This window comes from Numida meleagris, chromosome 3, assembly GCF_002078875.1.
Source record: "Numida meleagris isolate 19003 breed g44 Domestic line chromosome 3, NumMel1.0, whole genome shotgun sequence".
NCBI lineage: Eukaryota > Metazoa > Chordata > Aves > Galliformes > Numididae > Numida > Numida meleagris.
This window is the reverse complement of record NC_034411.1, coordinates 37829593-37845263: the sequence shown is the minus strand read 5'-3', so window position 1 is coordinate 37845263 and position 15671 is coordinate 37829593. Positions and strand designations below refer to the sequence as shown.

Below are 15671 nucleotides of genomic sequence, written 5' to 3'. Positions count from 1 at the left end.
CGGAGGGTCGGCCGCAAGGACCTACAGCAGCAGCAGAGAGAGAGAGAGAGGGAGAAAGGGAGAGCGAGAGAGGGAAGGAAGATCACCGCCGATCAGTGCCTACCTGACAGTTAAAGCCTCTACTCTCAGCAACTCATCAGTATTCACATCCTGTCTCCTTGGAAAAGAAAAAAAAAACAACCACACACTGCTATCTTCAACCCATCAGCAACCATACTAAGCTTAAATATATATACATATTTAACTGTTAGAAGGCAAGGCAGTTGAAGCTGATTCCTGGGTAGAATGAACAGCATGAACCAGATAGAAACAAACGTGCAGTACACCTACAACTATGAAGAAGATGAGTACATGACCCAAGAGGAAGAATGGGACAGGGACCTGCTCCTGGACCCAGCATGGGAGAAACAGCAAAGGAAGGTCTGGAAATAAAGTAATGTGTGTCTGTGTATGTGCTTTGTGGAATTTTGGCCTCACTTGTAGCCGTGCTGCATCTGGAATTGCTGGGGCTATGCAGTAAGGGGTTCTTATTTTAGAAGAGGATGTATATTTAAGGTACATATTACATCATATTTTGTGGGAGAAGCACTCAGTTTTTGTAATCTTAAGTGAAACCTATGTAAGATGATAGTAGTTAATGAGAGTCGGGAGTGTGTTTTTATGTTTTACCGGGAATATTCTTTCAGTACCTCTACATTTGTATATTAGTTGTTGATAGCAATTCCAGTGATTTTTAACTTCATTTCATAGGTCTTCCTTTCAGAAAGTAGTTTCTGAAATGTTGTATGTGCCTGATGGCTTCTCAAAAGCAGTAAGTTGCAATTATAACCCAGGTGTTGGATGAAGTGGTTCAAAACTGTGCAGAAAAACCCACCAAAACTTACATGCAATATTTCCGAGTTTTATTAGAATTTGCTCTCAAGATGGACCGAATGATTTTAGAAAACAAATATTGCCTAGAAATATATTTAGCATAGGTTTGGAAAACTGTATTGAATGAGTAACCTTCCTACATGCCATTCACTGTCTTGGTGAAAAAACAAGTCTGTAAACTCCTTGGAATATATCATTGTAGAGGAATCTCTTCTCAGCTTTTAGGTTTAGGAAAGCAATTGTGTCACCAAGTATTGTCTAAACTCAGTTTCTGAACATAGGCATAGGTTGTAACTCTATCGACAGTTTTGTTAGTGGTTTGATACTTTAGTCATTGTTGTCCATGTGATTCCTCTAAAATATGAGAGAAGAAAGATCTAATTTCAGAACACTGAGTTTCAACCAGGCTATGGAAGAGAGGGATGAGATATATTGTAAAGGGTTTGTTACTTCCTAGTGTAAAAAGTGATGTTGAAATTGCAGCTGACAGATCTAGGATTACAAGGTTATCTACTGGTTACTGGAAAGAAAAAAAAAAAGGGAGAGAGAGACATGGAGTGTTAAACTATAGGGCTGCGTATGCTTTTCACTATAGGTGAGCAGCTCACTCCAAGAAGTTATGTGGACTTTCATTAGGCTAATTTTTAGCCTGTGTCAAATCAGGAAAAAAGAGTTGCAAAAATTGTATCTGAAGACAGTCTGACCCACTGTTATAGGCATGGCTTCTGTATGTCTGTAAAAGTAAGAGCTGTTAGAATTGTTAGGGCCAAAGCGTTCACTTTTCCATAATAATCAGTAGAGCCGATATTTTCCTCTCATTTTCAATTGTAGCCTTCTGCTTACTGTTTTACATGGTTTTGTTCATTTGATTTTCCTGCATTCTTATATGTTTAGATCCTGTTGTACAAGTATAGTGAGAAGTTCAGCAGATGCAACTCCTAACCAATTATTATACGCCAACGGTGATGCTCATTTTAGTTTGATGCTCTTTATGTGGTGAAGTCTTCTTTTATGTTTTACAGTGAGAATGACAGTGATTTAAATGTTAATGATTTGAAACTGCTCAACTGTAGCAGGTTGTGGTTACGTCTGATGAACATTCAATTGCCGAGCATTTCAAAGAATACTGTGTTTTCAAAATAAAGAAATAATGGACGGGTTACTAGATAATCATCACTCGAATGTAATTTTTCTAGGATGCAAGTAAATAATAAAGGGGATTTGGGTCCTTTAGGCTTTCTTATGTTTGCAGTAAATCTCTTGACTATTATAGAAGAGCAGGGAGTAGTTGATATGAAGCACCGTAGCAAATTTTTTGTTTCCATTCCTCCAAACAAATAATGCTTCAGCAGAAAGTCTGGTTTCTACATTCACAAATGAAAGCTTACTTTCATAGGGTAGAGAGATAGTACCTTTGCTACTTCATGTTGTCTGTTCCCAGTATTTGTTTTTAATATTTAAGTGATATCACATTAAAATAAAAATTAAGAGGGGGATCCTCATTCCTTGCTTTGGAAAGGAGTCTGAATTTGTTATGACATGGAAGTAGGTAGTTTCATGTAAAGGGTCTGATCAACTTTTTACAGTTTCAAGGCTTCTATCTTATTCTAAGTAGTGCAAAGACAGTTGCAGAGAGTGCATTCTCACTTCCCTTATTTATTAGGAAAAGATTGCAGATACATGGGCACAAATCTTAATTCAAACTGGTAATATAATATAGAAAAATTATCTCAGTGGAGCCCTGGCAGTTGGCAGCATATATTTTCTATTAGACAGTCTTGGAACAAACCAGAAATAAATGCCATTGTTTCTATTGTGGGCTGCACTCTCCAGACTTGCCATTTCAGTGATATGCCTGGTATGAGATCTGTCAACAGATGCTGGTAACACATGATGACGTCCATAGGATTACAATGGATGTGACGCCTAATTATAACCATGGTTGATAGAGTATTATGGTCTGCTGTTATCCAGTCTCCTTGGTGGCTGCAGATTTCAGAATAAATATAAAGTACACTATATGAAGGGAGTCTCAGTAGTAGCTTAGCTGTGACTCTCTGAATATGAACACCAGTTTAAATGCTTTGATTAGGGTAATATTTAGCTTGTGTCGAATCAAGAAAGTAGAGCAGTTTGACCACTTGTTGCATTAGGTGCTATTGGTAGGAACTTAAACAGAATTATATAGTTGCAAACTTCAAACAGCAACTTTAAAAAAAAGACAGAACAACAGATCCATTTGTCTTCTTTGTATTTGGGATAGATGTGCTGTCTTCAGTACGAACTAGAGAATTACAGCCTTGGTGTCTTTTAAACATGTAGATGGAAACAATCAGATTAGAAACTTCTGAAGTTTGCTGCTTGACCTAGTGCAGTTTGATTGACCATGTGTGCTTAAACAACAGTTGAAAGATCTGTGACGGTGGCCCCTTGTTTCTTCAGTACTACACGGAAATCGGAAAGCAGAGTCTGGCTGGCCAGAAGGATTGGGATTCTCATCTTGACTCTTTAACCTTAATCAGGGTTGGTTTACCTCCTTACATTTCGGTTTTCCCGCTGGTTAGAGAGGACAAAAGAAGTGATGATCTATAAACAAATGATAGATGTAGTTCATTTTATGGTATGTCAGACTAGTCATTCACCCTCTTTCAATCACAACTATGCTGGACTGGAATGGAACTGAAAATCATGCTAGCTCATAGTGGAGGACTAAAAACCTGATATCTCTTCTCTCTATGTTAAATTTCTCTCTTTCAAAGAAGTGTTCAACAAATTCTGCAATTCTTTTAGTTTCACAGGCCTTTATCTCAATATAATTCAAAGGAACATGGAAAAGGTGTCAGCATCAAGAAGGCCAGTGGTATTGTGAAGTGTGTTAGGAAGTGTTGCCAGCAGGTCGAGGGAGGTGATTCTCCCTCTCTTCCCAGCCCTGGTGAGGCCACATCTGCAGTGCTGTGTCCAGTATTGGGCTCTACAGTACAAAAGAGATGCCAGTGGAGGGCTATGAAGATGATTGGAAGACTGAGCATCTCTCTTAAGAAGAAAGGCTGAGAGAGCTGGAGAATAGAATACTGAGAGGGGATCTTACTAATGTACACAATATCTTAAGGGAGAGTGTCAAGTGTATGGGGCCAAACTCTCTTCAGTGGTGCCCGGCAACAAGATAAGAGGCAGCTGGCACAAACTAAAACACAGGAAGTTCCATATGAATGTGAGGAACAAACTTCTTTACTGTGAGAGTGACAGAAATATTGTGGAGTTTCCTCCCCTGGAGATATTCTAAAGCCATCTGGACATGATCCTATGCTATGTGCTCTAAGGTGACCCTAACTGAGGACGGGGGGTTAGACTGCATGTTTTCCAACCTCAACCATTCTGTGAGTGTGTGTGAATGCAATTTCTGGCTATTTTGATGGGCTTTTATGATGGAATAGAATAAACAAGAAGATGACTTGGGATAGTTATTTAGCTTGATATTGCACTCTGCAGATGCAGATCTTGATGACACTGAATGACATGCATGAGTGATGACTTCAGGAAAGTTTTTCTAGGGTAGAAGTTGTCTTTCCAGTCTCCAACAGTACATTAGATTACATTTTTAATGTGACTTATAAAGACTTATCAGCATTACCTTATTTCACTGATAATCCAACTCCTATTGTCCTTGGACATCAAATGAATAAATAAATAAAGCAAGAACTGTTGCCAATTCTTTGGAAGATGCTACCAGAACTGTGTATTATGGACAAAATGCTCCTTTTACTTGTGCTGGTGCAACTTAATAATGTTCAGCAGATTAAAGAGGTTGATTGCAGCCTGGAAGAGAGATTGACCTTGTGTTCAGTCTGACTTCAGTGTCTATAAATAGAGCTACAGTCAGCGTCCTGGATTCACTCTGGAGTCTGTGTGGTCTTCTGTGGATGAAATCTAAATCAATTTCTTATCAGAAACCTTTTCTTGGAAAAAGCCTGTCTGTGAATGAGAAGACAGATGAACTTGTAGAAGCAAACAGCTATGTTCCTCAAACCAAGAACAGGAGAGAAATGGCCACGCTTGAATGAATGAACAAGAACTGTAAGGCAGAAAAATGTTGGCAGGAGAGGCTGGATGCCACCAGGAAGATTCAGTACTGAAGAATCTCTGGATTTGCAGGCTCCAGACTGAAATAATTGTCATGGAGAAAATGGGCATATATACAGTGTGTACAGTGCATTCCAGCCTGGATCCTGCTCTTCTTCTGACATTTGATGGAAATAATCAGTTGAATTATCAGCCTTGCAGTTAAGATCTCACAGCGCACAAACAATCCATCTCATTTAATCTCTTGTGGTTTTTCAGTGAGGCGACACTTTTAATGCACAAGGATCTATAACAACCAGCAGTGAATGTAGGATTGTGAGGGAGGGAAATAGTGCACTCCTTTCTTTGAAAGTACCAGCCTCTCATTGCTTATTCCTACTACTTTCCTATTATTAATTCGGTATTTCTTAGGAAGATTGGTGCTCTGAGTTGTGTAGCTCCAGAACTAATTTCAGAAAGGGATTTCATTTGTAAGGAAGCAAGTCTACTGTGTACCAGTGTTGAAAGCAGAATGATGTTGTGTGGAGAAATCATAATATACTGAGTCCAGTACTGCAATTCTCTGTGTACTTTACCTTTTATCCAAATAATTAGTTTGACATAAGTGTCTTTGAATTTCTGCAGGTTAAGTACAGGGTTTTGTATTGCTAATAGTAGTTAGAAAAACAAACCATTTCACCTTTTAAAACATGTTTTATTTTTTTCTTAGTAATCATTCAGCATTGTATCTGCCTTCTATAGATGCACAATGTGATTCCAAATGGTATATGGTACTACAGATGCAGCGATTGCGCCTTTTAAGTTTCAGATTGTGCCATTAAGTTTCAGCACTCCAAAGACAAAAGCTTCTCCAGGTGCATAAGGAATTTGTTTCTAAAACAGTGAATGCCAAAAGCTCTAATGTTAAGAACACGCACACATAAAGCATCCATTGTTTCCTTTTAAGTCCTGAGTGCTCTTTAAGTGACCTTCTTGGTGGTAGATGGCCCCATATAGGAGGCCATAGAACTTGGTAGTCAATGGACAGGTTCCATTTTTGCTACCAGTTTGTCTTGATTTTTCAGCGTATACTGTGATTATATTAGATGGTGATGAAACAGAAGGACATGTAGTTGCAGCCTCTCTGGTTCTATGGAGAGTTGTTGTAAGGGTAGCTGGACTCTGTATAGAAATATGGGATGTGTTTAAGGCTTACTCTGTATGATCGGCCTCCTAGAGATTAGAGCTTGTTAAAATAGTAACATGTTAAGTTCCTCTTGCTGATGTTATTTGCCTGGAATGGTATTTGAGAAGAACATGCTGAAAGCATAGTAAATGATCATATTTTGTCAGTGTGCTTCATAACCTGTCTTGGAAACTATCAATGAGGCATGCAGCTGAGATAACTCTGAATATTGTGGTGCTTGTATATGAGGGAAAATTCAAGTAAAGCTGTTATGAAATTCACTTAACAAAAAATGATTATGGAGGTAGAATGGGAAGTTTTTATCAGTGCCAAATGTGACACATTGATATATTACACTTTTTTTTTCTTGTTTAAACTCAGCATCCCCCCTCAGTTTTACATTCCCCATCGTAAGCTCTGTATACTTTTGTTAGCGTTGTCAGGTGGATAATTCCTGCAGTTGCAGTTCAGCTGTTAATTTCTACCAGCCCCCAAGGATCTGCCTGTAACAAAACTGTAAGCCTTACCAACCTCAGTGTAAAGAGTTTCTTCATAATGTCTAATCTAAATCTTCTGCCTTCATTATCGCTTGTCCTACCGCTGCACACTGATAAAGAATCTCTCCCTATCTTCTTTGTAGGCCCCCTTTAAATACTTGAAGGTCACTATTAAGGTCTCCCTGGAGCCTTCTCTTCTCTAGGCTGAACAACCCCAACTCTCTTAGCCTGTCTTATGATAGGAACCATTTTGTATCTGGAAGCAAAGGCTACTATCTTCCTGCCTGCACTCACAGATACACAGTACAGCTTTCTCTGAAACTTGTATAGCAAAATGTCTGCAGATACAACGATCCAATTAGTAAGACAATAAGGATTGGAAGAAAGTGTGGATTTAAGTGGGTTTCCATAAGCTGCAACCAAGGTGCTTAAGAGCTAGAGAAAAGCTGTGTTTTAAGCAGTGGACTTTGCTATAATCTCTTGAGAGAGGAAGGTCTGCATCTTTTGCTCTGGATCTGTTTGGGTCATTGAAGAGCTGAGTGGAGAGGTATGGGAGGTGTTTGCTTGGAAGAGCGCTGCGGGTCCTCAGCTCTGAGACTGCAGTAAATGAGTCCAGACTTGTAAAATTTTTAGCCCTGTTTAAGTAAAAAAGGGACTCAGGTATGTTCGGTAAAGTAATGAATCTCAATAAGAAAATATCTTGATTACTTCACCAATTTCCAAATCTAACTAAGATAGCTCTGCAAGCTGAATATTGACTGCTTTTGCCAATGGGACAACACAATTCAAAATCTTCCACCAAAGTGTGTTCATCCTCTTACAAGTAAGACAAAAGCGATTCATCACTATAATGGAAAAAATCAGATACTGAATGCCTAACATAAATTTAGTCACTGTTGCACAAATTCAGACACATTTAATGATGTTTAGTTTAAATGAGGCTGAGCAACAGGACGTTCTTTAGTTATGAAAAGTAAATACTATATAGGTAGAATTTACTTGTGTATGATTTACTATATAGGTAGTATTTACTTTTCATAAAGTAGTATATAAGCACTATAGTTTACATAGGTAATATTTTAGAAATTGTACTGCAGAGCCAACTTACAGGAGCATGCATTGGGTTGTGGATCTGAAATGCAGGTGGATCTGTGAAATTTCACTTGTGAAAGTGGAGTAGAATCAGATAGAAGTTTGTGCTGCTGAGCTTTGTCCCAGGTAAAAAGAGGTCCCTCCTGCATGTTATTTTATATCTTTGCAAGTAGGCAAATATAAAAATGTTTATACAGCTGGGAAAATTGAGTCATTTTGGATTGTTTTACTGCCAAGTACAATTTTTTTTTCTGAGCCCTAATTCTCTGGATGAACAACGTGTAACCGACATGATATTCCTGTTACGTGAGTAGTGAAATGTTGCTGACTCTGAGTGGATATATTCTTAATGAATGTGCATTATTTCTCTCAGCTAATACCAGAAGGAAAATGTATTCACAGCTAGTACTTCATTTCCTCCTAAATGAAATTTCATTGCTAGTAGTTCAGGCTGATTTTCACGTCTTCAAGTGTTTGAAAAACATGATTTCATTGAAAAGCTCTGTTAAAAATATATTATATTTGTTCTTATAATATTACTGGATTTGCTGGGTATGCCTTGTGTTGAAAGACTGAAGCATAAAGCTGATTGTAAATCTATACAGGTGCTACACAATGAGCTTTTTTCCACCTAATAAAATGAGACATCTGTTTAAAGATAGACATTATCTATTTCCGCATCATTAACCAGCAAATACAATGTAATGACCACCCTCTGTTACTGTTTCTGCTCTTTACCCTGGCAGTACAAGTACCTCTTTAATGTAAACTGAGATAACATGGTCCTAGTAATCCTCAAACTACTGGTGTGAGAGTGTTACAGGACAGGTGTTAATGCAGTAATGGTTTTCCTCTGTTATTGTAAATACTGGAACAGAGCATCTGAAGAGATAAAGGCAGAAGGATTTGAAATCGAGTGTTCCGTTTTTATTGAAGTCCTTACTTGAAGTAGTAGATTGTAGAAATGCACTCGGTTCTTCAGAAGGCATGTTCAGAGAGTGGCAGCAGGAGCTGCCAGTTATATGGTTAATAATATTTGTTTTTATGTTTGGACCTTAAATGTCCATTCATGCACACAGGTGACAAAAAAAGTCCTGAATTTATTTTCTTAGTGCAATAATGGATGATGCTGTACCCAGTTTTCCCTGTTTTTGATTTACAAGGGCATTTCAGTTTGTCCATGTATCTCTGAAATAGTGGTTGTGTTATCTGTGTGGTGGTTTTACAGATGAGAAGTTCTAAGGGTTTCTTTTACTTGGTGTGAATAAGATGTTCGGTTCATGTCAAAAGCTTTATCTCAACTGCTCTTAACTGTCAGAATCCCTTCAACTTGCAATTTGATGCCAAATCACTTTGGCCTCCCCTTACTTTGATAACAACTAACTGAACCTAATACAGAGTACATGGGTTCTACTCTGAGCTGCCTCCTAGAAAAGCTTGTTCCTCTCTACTACCATAGCAGGAGTCTGCGGGAAGTGGCTACCCTAGACTAAAATTAGCATCTGTTTATTCCTCAAGCGTCTAAGGAAACGCTCATATTTTTATAGGTGTTGAACACCCAGGCATTTCCAATGACATCAAGAGGAACCTCTGAAAATCAGGCTGCTATTTTGGTACTCACAGAAAGGCCTAACCATCTAGCATTAAGTGATTTCTTTTTTTAAACTCAGTTTTATGTTTAATCTTGACAGCAATGTAACTTTTCACTGCTGTGAGACTTAAGATATCGCATTCTGGCATATGAGGCTAGAAGAAAATGGGAACCCAGCTGCATTAAATGCAAATAAAAATTTAAATAAATGGTTGTGCAGTTCTGGGATTATTTTACCCAGACAGGTTTCTTTAGCCTATGGAAAATATCTGTAATCAAAATTTATCTCCAGCTGTATTACAGGATGTAGTTCCACCACACATTTTCTTTGACAGAGCAGCTGTCCACCCTTGACTCTACTCTTTTTTTTTTGTAGACTTACAATCCTTTTTGTTTTCTGGTGCGATGATCTTTGACTGCAGATAATATGGAATCATGGAATGGCTTGGGTTGGAAGAAACTTTAAAAATTATTTAGTTCCAACCCTCTGTCTTGTGGAGGGTGGCAGTGAAATAATCGAAAAAATTTGCAGTAATCCCATTCACCTAGTTACCACTTTTTAGTGCCAAATCAGTAACACAGTTTGTAGTGCAACATTACAAGCAGTTCTAGCTGTACATGTATATATTATGTATAATGCACTTATCACTCATTTCGCATTAATATTAAAAGGCAAACAAAACACCGTATATGAGGTTGAAGGTTGTTTGCTTTCCTTTTTCTTGTGGCCTTCAATTCCATGCTCAAGCACAGGTATGAACATGACTCCTGTTAAGGATGGACATACTGTAAACAAAGAACTGTGCTTAATTCACAAAGCATCATGCTTATCACAAAATTGTACTGTCTAGAACAGTTTATGCTTTCAACAATTTAGAATGTCCATTGTTTGTTGTTTACCCATCTACACTTAGCTAAGCCACTGAAAACATATTAGTTAAATTCTGTATCCATTTAGAATTGAGCTATCCAAAGAACCTGAGTAATGTTTTGGGTTTTTTTACTATGTTTTGATGGGAATCTCAGTAAAAATAATTCAGTAATTGTGGAATTTTTCAGAAAGTCTTCTGGTTTACAGGATATTTTAAATGCTTTAGAAAAATGTTATTCTATAGCTCATAAAAACATTAGAGTTTAAAACATAAGCCCAATATACTAAAGTAGTACCTTTAACAGCAATCCATTTTTTTTAAAAATTGTTCTTAAACATGAAATCAAAATTGAGGAGTGTTATTTCCTAGTCATTATGTACCGTAGTAAAAAAAAAATATAATATGGAGAGACTATATGCTCATTGAGAAATATGTAACTTGGCATATATGTTAGAGAGATGCTTTTCACTATATGACTGAGAATTAATGTGCAAGGTTTTCCTTTCTCTGTAAGAATCTCAGCTGAAACTTTTGTGTAGATTACAAGTGAAACTAGATCTGTTGATATTCAAATTTACTACATAACAGAGTGCAAAGACATTACTTACTGTATAAATATCTCAGGATCTGACTGTGACTACTTCTTTTCCCCATCAAATATTGATGTCAGAGCCATAAGACAAAGATGTACGTGCTGGTGTGTGTGCAACTGAAAAGTTTTCACAGTCTTATAATTTTATCAAAAATACAGAAGATGTATTTTTATGCTTATGGAAGTGCTTTAACAATTAACATACTTTTATCCCACTTGGGTTGGTGGTATTGTCCAATTTATAATGGATTTACTTACCTGGCAATGTGGTATATAATTAGTGGATAAAGATAGCATGGTGAAGTAAATCAACAGAGAAAGCAAGGGAAAGACATTTGGAAATCCAGTCAACTAAATCCTAGATTAGCCTACTTTTAATTAATCCTTCTATTTCCAGAGGGCATACCTTTAGTTCCTTCCATGCTACATGAATGTGTGAATATTTCTTTCATCTAATTCTAAATTAATTTGGTAATTTAAATATGTGTTTGCTGAAACAAAAATGTTAACCAGCACTTCCTGTGGTAGTTCAGAAGCTCTTAGGAAACCAGGATGAGGACTCTGGGGCACAGTTGGTGAGAGAAGGAATGACGTCTTGAATGGACAATGGGAAGTACAGTCTCATAAGAAGGCAAATTTGGCGCTGATATTGCAGTGGTAATGCATGTTCATTGCTTAATATACTTAAGAGAAAGCCTCAAGCAAGGTAAAGGTCATATACTTCACCTTGAAAGCATACCTGCAGATTTGTCACTTGCAGATCCACCACAACAGTCATGCTACTTTTTGGATTACCAATTTGTGTTCTGTTCTTAAATCTCCCCAGAGAGTGGCAATAATAAGAGATTATATTTTTATTTCCTGATAGCAAAGAATTCACCATTCATAAAGCTGGAAAAAGAGAATAGAGGGAGAGAAAAACAATCAAACAGAAAATTGGCTGTCCTAAAACTTCTTATATTGCTGAAGAAGTTCCCCTCAAATCCATTGGCATTTTTACTGTGAATTTCATTTCTCAACCTTTATTGTTGATAGTCCTGTAATGCAGAGTATGGAATATGATGCTCCAGAATTAACTATTTCTTAACCATATAGAAATGAGTGAATTTCTTTTGACTTTGTAAACCATTCAACTTTTACTCTGATATTTTTCTTCTTTGTTATGCTAAATACATTTTCCTTTCCTTGTGCTTCTTAACTTCTCAAAAGTTAGATCCCCAAAGTGCTCCCTAAATATAGCTGTTTGTCTAACTGGTATTTACCTTGAGACCTCCCAAATATTACTTTGTCCAAAAGTGATCCAGAGAGCGCCAGAGTGCAAATAGCTCACTATTCCATTAATTGTTAATGCTTTCAAGAGTATCAGAAGTTATCTTGATTTTGTTCACCTGACATCTGTATATAAAAATTTGGAGAGAACAAGAGAGAGAGTGCGTGAAAGAGTGATGCTTTGTGAGCATGTATTGGTTCAAAGTTGCAATCTTTATTGCATAGGTGGTAAGAGAGTCCACTAAAGCTTTTATAAAAATTGGTTGAACATTCAGTTGCTGCATTCAGCTTTTTGTGTTGAAAATACAATATCAGCATCTGAAAATAAAAGCCATTGACCAAAAGCAGAATATTCAAAACTTTCAATTTGTACTGTTCCATTAGTCCATTTTTTTGTCTTTTTTTTTAATGTTTATTTCTGTTTAACAACTAAAGGTTAATAAGCTTGGATCACAGATACTTTTTTCCACCAGTGTTTGTTTTTTAAGGCTTTCAAAGTAAGTTTTTTTTTTTTTTGCTAGCTACAGTATTTTAGAAGTGAACATAGCCTTCCTAATCATGCATTTGGAACTCTCAATCTGTGGGGATGTCTCTACTGTGGGATAAGGATTTTGGATGGAGGCATAAAGAGGCCTGACTACTTGAAAGAAGTTGTCCAAAAAACTGTGGATAAGTAAGGATTCTCTGAATCCTCAATGTCTTTACTCACCGACTGCCTTTTTACTCTCATTACAGAAAACAATTAAATATGAAGGCAATGTAACTCAGAAATCTGTTAGTAATTTCAGAACTTTCTTCACAGGTTATACCATTTATTTCTTGTTCCGTAGTGTTAATCCTGTACCTTGAACATTTTACTGCATTGAATAATGGTAGATAATAAAAAAAAAACTCAGAGATATAAATTCTGTTATGACAAAGGTCATCAGCAGATATGAATGTATATTAATATACTGTTTCTTTACATAGAAGATAAAGAAAATAGTCATCAGAAAAGTAGTATATAACCATAAATTATGTGATACATATTTTTACTGAAGTAGGAGGGAAGATGGAGAGTAAGATCCTTGCAAACAGCAAGGGATTTGCTCCTTATTAGTCGTTCTAGCTAGAATAAATCACGTATAGCTGCTGTAGGACAGCAACTTGTGGCTCTTGGATGAGAGCTTATCAAAGAGAGTGTTACTTGGATGCTGCTTGTGACCAGCTTTTTTCAAGAATTCATGCATATGTGAATATACAAACTAAACTGCAAAAATAGTGGTTCACCTCCAAGAAGAAGCTGCCTTGCAAAACTCTGCCCCTCGGCACTACTTAGGAAGGTGGTGAAAGCATTAATTAAAAGTCTTCCAGTGTTGCAAACCTGTCTAGTTAAAATATTCTAATAGCTCCTCTACCCCAACTCATGTTAGAAAATAGCTTTGTACTGAAGGTGGACTTATAATTTATTGGGTTAGATTGTATGGCTTAGGGGAACCTTTCTCTTTTAGGTCACTCTTTTGACACCAGGCCAGGTGAATAACTGACAAGGTTGCTAACACATGCGTAGTGTCTATGAGATGAGTTGCTGTCCCAGTTTAGCTCTCAAGGGGACAGGTGTCCCCATCATTTAAATGACCAGAAATGGCAGCTTCATTGGTGATGCCCAAAACTGGTCTTATTAGTGAGAGGTTGGGGCAGTGACTTTTCATTCTAGCAGTGAAAGCTAAAACAATTTCTATTTGTAAAAATGTGCTCTCAAATTGCATCTGTGGGGTTATTTACAGTCATTGCTATTCTTAACAGTTCCCTGAGTGATTTTTTTCTCCATACCTAAATGAGTGGCACATCTTATAATTCAGTAACTGTTTAAGGAAGGAAAGATAACTGGCTTTCAACTAGATTTACAGTAGTAGGTAACTGGTTTGTGCTAAACATCTGACTTTGATTTCTTAAATGTAAAATTAACTTTGGATGACTGAGAACAGATACTGAAGGTTTTGGCAATCACTACATGCCATTTTTCTTGTGTTTGCAGTAGGTTCTCATCTTGCTTAACTTAGAGTTTTTTATTAACATGACATAGCTCATCAATGTTTTAAATGTTTCCTACTACTCTTTATTGGTTTTTTTTTTGGGGGGGGATAGTATTTGAGCACCTTAAAAGTCATGGTGAATTTTCACTGCAATAGTGTTGTGGGATACGAAGAGTTTATGATTCTCATTATCCTTGAATACAGACATGGGACACTTAAAAGTACTCAGCTATGTCTAACATCTGCTCCTACTGTTGTTAAGTGGTTTATGGTCCCATATAAGGAATCATGGATCATAAGGTGCTCAGCATTTAGGCCTATATATATATATGTTAATGATGTATGACATGATGAAGTTAGGAAGGAAACATAAATATCACAATTTCTTTTCCAGGATCATAATACAGATTTTCAGCAGTGTATGTACACAAAGAATATGTCGTTATATCCACTTTCACTTTAATTTGCTTTGTGTTTAACTTTCTGTGACTGCTCTCCTGCCTACTGACTTCAAATCATCTTTTTTCTGTTGCATTTCTTCAGCTTTGTTTCTTTATTATTCTGTCTTCACCCTTTCACTTCCTCTTATCACTTTATAATAAATGGCTCAATAATCTTAACATTTCTCAGGGTTCAGACTTGCCAGATTATTCTTGAAGGGATATTTACATGCTCTGTTTTGTTTGTTTGTTTTTTTAATAGTAAGCACTGTAAAATAGACATGCAATCATTCAGTGCTAGGAGAGGATCGCATATTTTACAGGAAACCCTAGGCTCACACAGGATTAGACCACCTGCTTTTAAGGATTGAGGTTTCCTCAGGCTGTTCTATGCAAACAGAACACAGAAGAATGCTAGCATGACGTGTACTGTGTTCTGTGTGATGAATGCATCCCTTTGATGATGTTACCTATGGAAAATAAAATTAAAGAACTGGAACAATATCCCTTTAGGAGCTGATCAACATACATCAACATATATACATCAACGTACATCAACATATCATATCTGGCACCATTTGTTCAGCTACATAGAGGGATGTGCTGGAGCACAGAGGGCTTTACTCAACTTGAGATTTGGGGATCTTGTGGTAAAACTTCTACTTTCTTTGTGAGATGGTTTCATGATATGTTTTCTGTTGTTCCTAGGAATCTGGCTTTGAAGTACTGCCTGCGGTTTGAGGGTTTCTTTTTAATGGCTTTTTGGAACATGCTAAATATTTCCTACACCTTAGCCTTCGCGGCATTCTTTGCCATACTTTCACTGTGCTTCACTTGAGTTGTTAATGTGCTCTACTCTGTTTAGTGCAATTGAGTTGTACTGGTGAACCACTTCTGTTACAGTTACTCTAGTTGTCGCACTATGATGTACCATGTTAGTAACATGTAACATATTACAAACATGTACCATCTATAGCAGTGGGAAATAAGGGCACAGTTAATAATTATTCAAACCAGTAAGATGTAACATTTTAGTTGTTTTCAATTCATGAATATATAGTCCTGCATGAAATGAGCAAAAGATAGAACTGCTGTAAATCTAATAGATGCCATGTGTAGTCAATGGTTTACATCAAAATATTTTATCAAGGCTGAGCAACTTTCTGCTGTTTTGCACCTTCATGC

General features: G+C 37.0%; 1 protein-coding gene across 1 annotated transcript in view; it reads left to right on the top strand.

The window, feature by feature from the left end:
• ACTN2 (actinin alpha 2) overlaps window positions 21-15671 on the top strand; it is a 73391-nt gene continuing 57740 nt past the window's right edge. The window contains exon 1 of the mRNA XM_021390149.1: window positions 21-420. Coding sequence (XP_021245824.1) covers window positions 286-420 — 135 coding nt within the window. The 5' untranslated portion in view covers window positions 21-285. The remainder of the gene's footprint in view (window positions 421-15671) is intronic.